The 6,530-nt window shown below is 33.9% G+C and overlaps 2 protein-coding genes across 3 annotated transcripts in view; one reads left to right on the top strand and one right to left on the bottom strand.

Annotated features, from left to right (window-relative positions):
* The window catches only part of LOC117171456, a 15,934-nt gene extending 15,456 nt beyond the window's left edge, over positions 1-478 (bottom strand). For both annotated transcript variants that reach the window (XM_033358795.1, XM_033358794.1), the window contains exon 1: positions 411-478. The gene's annotated coding sequence lies outside the window, so the exon portion shown is untranslated. The remainder of the gene's footprint in view (positions 1-410) is intronic.
* A 2,315-nt stretch (positions 479-2,793) lies between these two features.
* The window catches only part of LOC117171148 (zinc finger BED domain-containing protein 5-like), a 58,053-nt gene continuing 54,316 nt past the window's right edge, over positions 2,794-6,530 (top strand). The window contains exon 1 of the mRNA XM_033358202.1: positions 2,794-2,917. Within this exon, the coding sequence (XP_033214093.1) occupies positions 2,794-2,917 (124 nt within the window). The remainder of the gene's footprint in view (positions 2,918-6,530) is intronic.

The following is a 6,530-nucleotide window of genomic DNA, read 5'->3' on the forward strand; positions in this document are numbered from 1 at the left end:
TTGTTTCTTGTATTTAATCATTGTTTCACACTTTACAAAACAATCGTAAAAACACTTTTATACCAAAAATTAAAATACATCTTACAAACTGTACCTATTCAATTTAGTTTCAGTTTTCAGCAATAGGCGACGAAATGACCAGCCACTATTTACAATACTTTTTATACTTTGAAAAAATACTCAGCCTTATGTGAAAATAGTTTTCCTTTCGTAATTATATATATATTTTTTTTGTCTGCTTTAATTTAGATAGGTGAAAAACATATTTTAAAAAATATAACAACCAATTCTAGTGATTTTAAAACTTTTTTAAAAATCACTAAACTGAAATTTGTTTTTTTAGCAATAATAACAACAATAATAATAGTAAACTAAGGAATGAATGTAACATTTAAGAAAAGATTGTAAACCTTCTCAAACTACTATTCACATCCAGATGATCTTCCCTCATATGTTCATCTCTAGTCATCTGACAACCATTTCCATCGTAATCATTTATCACGCTCTCATTTTCGTTCTTGTCATCATTATTATGGTCACCCATCACATCGGCCCCACCGTCATGTCCGCTACTTAAATGAGGTGAATATTCCCCGTTAGTGGCTTGACTCTGCTCTTCAATTTCCACAGTACTCGCCTCTGAATCGACATCTGATTCACTGGATTCCGATGATGAAGATAGTAGGACGTGATCACTCCCGTCCATGGAATCATCAGATAAGATCGTATCGTATTCATCAATGCGATTAGCCCTGTTATAATTTTGGGCTGCACAACACAAAACAATTACACATACAAATAAAAAAATACACTGCACTTCACTTTGATGAAAATATTTTTTTATATGAATAAATTCTTACCATTTATTTTTTCAAGAATTCTCGCATCTGCCTGCATAAATTTTTTTCTAAGACACCTCTGCGTTATGCGCAGAGAATCCCTATTCTCCATAAACAATGCACACTTGGACAATTTACTAGCACTGCATTTTTTAAATATATACTTTAATATTTTTAATAACTCGCGTTTTTCTAAGTTTTCCGACACAAGTTCCAGCACGGTGCGGAGTTCCTTCGAGTGTGACATCATGAAACAAAACTGACCATCTACGTGACGATCACCAGTATTTATAGAAGACGAAAATACATCCCTACCCCATTACCCACCCCCATTCTTCTAGAAAACTCTAGACCCCCCTTGACATGAGTAAAATTTCCAGGAAATTGTGAAAAAACCTGTCAAAATCGTAAAGATTTACCGAAGCGACAGGTACACCTAGTCGCAACTTCGACAGTTGATTACCGTGATGGGGTTCAAAGTGGTTCGTCGCCAAGTTTTTATAAGGACACGCTGATTTCCACTTCACAATCCATTGGGTTATTCTGCATCTAGACAAAGAAACAAATTTACGACCAAGTATAAAAAATTCCCGGTACCTTTTAAACTCAAACCTTGCTGTAGGAAAGAGAGATTACGTCAATATTTTACAGAACTATGTAAAATCGGAAACCTTTTAAATATTCGTATGCTTAGTAATACATGTCACTGGCTTTGGAGGGTATTGTAGATAAGATATAGAAAAAGAGTTACGGTCAATGTTTCACTGGACAAAAGTAGAACCTGACATCTTACAAGGGTCTACGCGAGACACAAAAAATGCTTATGGTGTAATCCGATTGACACGCAAGATTCCTCGGAAAAAAAAGGTTTTCCTTCCAGTACACGTGTTCTTAGTTATTAATCTCATTTTAAAGTATGAACTTCTGAAACTTTTAAATATTAGTTACGGGTACTATACTTTACCAGCAAGATCTTCAATTTTCTAATTAATGACTGGCACCTGCGCTTTTGAAGAAAACTTTTTTTCATCGCAGACGTGCTTGATTTATTATTACATATTCAAATATACTCTTCCCTTAATAAGTACATAAATTTACCCTTTCGGTGACAGTTAAACTGACCCTTTTTGCTTAAGAAGAGCGAACTCAGGTACTTTACAAAGAATTTAGAAACCTTTTCAAAATTTATAAGTTTTCCCGGAATTAATAAACTTTAAAGTGCACTCTATTCTTTTTACGACTTTTGTGACCAATTTTTTAAAATTTTCCCACGATAATTCTTTGGACCAGTGGGAGAAACCGGTTTATCCTGTATGAGTCATCGTCACATATGGTGGGGAGAAACAAAGGTCCAAGGATGTATAAAAGCGGGTGGGAGCTCTACTCAGCACTCAGTCTAGATTCAATCCTCAGACCATACAGGATACCATGTCTGACAACAAAACACCCAACGCTGCTACTACCGATATCCACGCCGCTGCAGTCATGGATTCATATACAGTCTCATTGGGCACAGCAGGTGTACGGTCTGCCTTGAAACACCGTTTACCTGGAGTACCTGTTGGCGATGTCGCACGCAAGCCTGTTAATCACTTACTAATGGCTTCACTCTACTCTCTGAATAACTCCTGCACAAAGAAACTTTTCACGGGACTTGAGTTGCAGCCGAGTGGGAACCTCGAACCCGTCATAAAACTGGTCAACTCGACTTTGAAGGGCATTTTTCTCGACTCGGCGTTTTGGGCATGCTTGTTAAATAACATGGACTATATATCAGACTTCTTCGAGACGGGTTACGGTTACATGAAACCTGTGGAATTGGGTAAATTCAGCATTGTTTTCACCACTTCCAATGGCTGCAGGGCGATCGTCTTTGACATTCCTGGAGACAAAGAGGAACCCACCACGGGGGAGAGTGAAGAAAAGGACTAAGGAATACAGACCGACTATAGTGATGCAGAAAACTACTTTTGATGGATTGAAGCAGATTGTTGCTTGTGTCAATGAATGTTTACGAAGACTACAGAGGCACGTTGCTGATATCGAAAAGCGTTTAAATCTCCTAATAGATGAGACACGTAAGTACATTTTGACAGAGAGCGTTCAATCTCCTAGTGAAATGCTTATTCGCCAGATTATTGCTGTTAAATTCGAATATTTCAGCGAACAAATTAAACAACAATTGACAAAATCATTTGTTGATTTATACTTTCATTTAGTGTTTTTGGAAATAACTAGTATTATGCATCCTATGTCGCAGTAACAGTAAAATACTTGATAAAAGAGTAATTACATTTTCTGTTAGCACATATATTTATATCGCTAGATTTAAGAACATACATGTAATTGTTTAGTAAAAATAAAATAAAAACAGATGTAACCAGGAAAAATACGTTTTAACTAAATCACCTGTCCTTTTATCTTTAACTATTTATTAAAATTTCTTTTAAAAAGTTAAGTTAGAAACATTTTTGAAAAAAATGACTACACATTTTTTAAAATAATATAATTTTGAAAATTAGCAACGTTGATTAAGTTTTTTGAAAATAAGTAAAATTTCGAATATTTTGAAATATAAAAAAAAGATTAAAAATAGGCAAATATTCAAAAATTGGTAAACTTGATAAGGTTTTTTGATAATTATTCAAATTTAAAAAACTTTTTAAATTGAAAAATTTCGAAAATTACTTTAGTTGATAAAGTTTTTAAAAATTAGTATAATTTTTAAATTCGAAGAATTAAAAAATTTTTGAAATTCTAAAAAAAATCAATTCTCCATAGTACCTGTCATGGCGGATTTTCCCCACTAAAAATTCCCCATAGTACAGGCCCCTCCCTCTCCCCCCCACTCCAAATTCCCCATAATACAGGCTCCTCCCCCTTACCCCACTCCAAATTCCCCATAGTGCAGGCTCCTCCCCCTACCCCAACTCCAAATTCCCCATAGTGGTCCTATTCTACTTATGTTATTTCATAAAACATGATTACAGTAATTTGATCTGGTGTTTTAGTAAACTATGAATTTATTAATAACTAATATCCATAATTGTTCACAGAAGCGCGTGTGTGTTGTCAATAATTTTATCAAGAAAACTGCTCATCTCATAAAGTGTATAATACTTCGAGGCTATCACCAGTAACCTTTACATTAAAAATATATTCTTATTATACATTAACACTATGATGGTGTATTGTTATATTAATAAGTGTCAAGTATTATTAAATTAGATTTTATACAGGTATTTCCGTATCTTTTGCTAGAATTGTGATCATGGTAAACATAAAATTTAGTATATTTTTATTATAATAAATAAGTCATACTATTAAATTGCAATTCCGTCCATTATAATGAATTTTGTTTATATTTTGTAGTCAAAATACTTTGAAGGTATCATCAGTAGTCACATTAACATAGTCATTATATATAGTTATATTAAGAAGCATGGAATATTTAACTCTGCGTTAACCAGTTCTTGTGAAACTATTATCTGTAATTGTTCATGGAATAAAATTATTGTCTTCAACATATGATCAAAAATCACCTATGTAATAAAAGTTATTACATTTCGAAGTTATCGCATCTTTAGCTTTCATTTAAAATCTAGATTCTTAATAAACATTAACATTGTAATGATATATTGTTATATTAATATCTGCGTTAGCCATTTTTTGTAAAACATGATACCTTTTGGCTTTTCCATATTAGCTATTGTATTATAAACGCTAACTTAATCATAGGTAAAAAATTTGCCTAGATTTACAAATATGATAATAAATTATCATATTTGAAAAAATTAAGGGGGAAGGTGTCACGAGACCGCGACTTTATATTATAATTATTATATATTTCACTGTATGTATGAGATCAATATATTCAAAATGTGAAAGAAAAAGTTCACGCGCCGATAAAAATATAATTGGTCTTGAGGGGTGGTCGATATCTTCTCATGGAGGCACAGAACGCACCGTCCTACCTGCCAAGGGGGGCGAAATCATGCATCTAACGAATCGTCCAGGACTTAGAAAGGAAGAACAATTTATGGTTATTCGAGCCAGTCATTAAACCTAGGGGTGAATCTCCATGAAAATCCTTATACCACGCTATTATATAAGCTCTGGAACAGGTGGATGCCAGAGAGTTTTTTCAGTCGTCGTTCAGTCTTTATTCGTCGGTCTTAGTCCAGTTCAGTCTCACCCAGTTCTTTCGAAAAGTCTTTCGGTACGGAGTGTCAACCCTGGGGTTCAGGGTTTCTAAGAATACCAGTTTATTGTGACAGTTTCCTTATCCTAACAAACTCATCACGTGTTCACTATCAATTATTTGGATTTCCGTTACACTGAGGGTCCAGGATCCATTACTTAACCCGCTTCCGGATCCACTTCTGAAGGAACCCTGCACACAGGAGTAAACATAAACTCGGTAAGTACAAACAATATTCATCCCTTAAATCTTTCCCTCTCTCATGTGTGAAAACACTAATAAATCCGTTCTTTACAGTCGGAGAGTGTCAACCAACTCAGAGTTACCTAACGAATCTATGGGAGTATCCATTATCTAACCTTCGCGCATCTTTTCTTCCACACGGAATATTTTATGTATCACAAATATAAATAAATTAATTTGATTGTAATTCATGTGTTTCCTAATTCATTGACTTGTGTTGGCTCATCCCAATTGTGGTACCATTCGACTACAATTAAAACGAGCATTTAGGGAATTTTAGTGTATGTATACGTTGTCAAGACGTTACAGTTGAAGCCAAGAAACAACACACATATATCTGTATTGCATTCAATCAAATTTAAAATTTAAAGACAGTTTCATTTTTATTGAACTAAATTGTACTTAAATTTAACACCATTCAACATCTACAATTTTAACTGAAATTTACTTAAATTCAACTAAATTTTACTTAAATTTTGAATTTAACTAACATGTATTCACTTTTTGAAATGATCTAAATTGTATTCAATCTTTAAATTTAGTTTTACAAAATAATTTTTAAAATTGCACTACAATAAATCTTAAAGTACGAATAATATTAGTTTAGAACTGATTTACTTAGTATCTAGAAAATTTCTCTTTGAAAAGAATCCAGGCGAAATAATAATAAATAGAATATTTTTAGGCTCTTTTTAATTTGAATATACTTAGGTAAATCAGTGTTCATTAAATTTTTAGTGTACAGGCCATACAGAGCCGGCCAACCGATTCAGCTATAGCAAAGATTGCTATAGTGATAGCGAAGGCGAACGCGAGAACGAGAAACAGAAAATCACGTTAGGTTTGGAATTCAACAACTTTCGGTGTGCGCCCCGGCAAAGATATTATAAATGTAGATGCGGTGCGGGCTTAGTTGCCCGCCATAAATATAGACGGCGCGTCCGGCGAAAAAAGTCACTTCCCCTCTACCCACCGCTTCCCGTAGAAAGCACCCAATCGATATAGTTTGCCAAGAGCCGCTTGGAGCGCTGTAAGCAACTCTCGGCACACCTTCGAGGCGCACTGATGGTAAACTTAGCTTGGACAAGAACCATTTGGATTGAAAGTAAATAGCCAATTAAAACATGTTTACCTTTATAACTTTACAAAACTTGGTTGTTTTAATAAATACCACAAATATAAGTCGATGAGTAATTTATATTACGGTTTCATATATTTTCCACTAATTCTAAAATTATTAATTATAA

This window comes from Belonocnema kinseyi, chromosome 4 (assembly GCF_010883055.1).
Source record: "Belonocnema kinseyi isolate 2016_QV_RU_SX_M_011 chromosome 4, B_treatae_v1, whole genome shotgun sequence".
Classification (NCBI taxonomy): Eukaryota; Metazoa; Arthropoda; class Insecta; order Hymenoptera; family Cynipidae; genus Belonocnema; species Belonocnema kinseyi.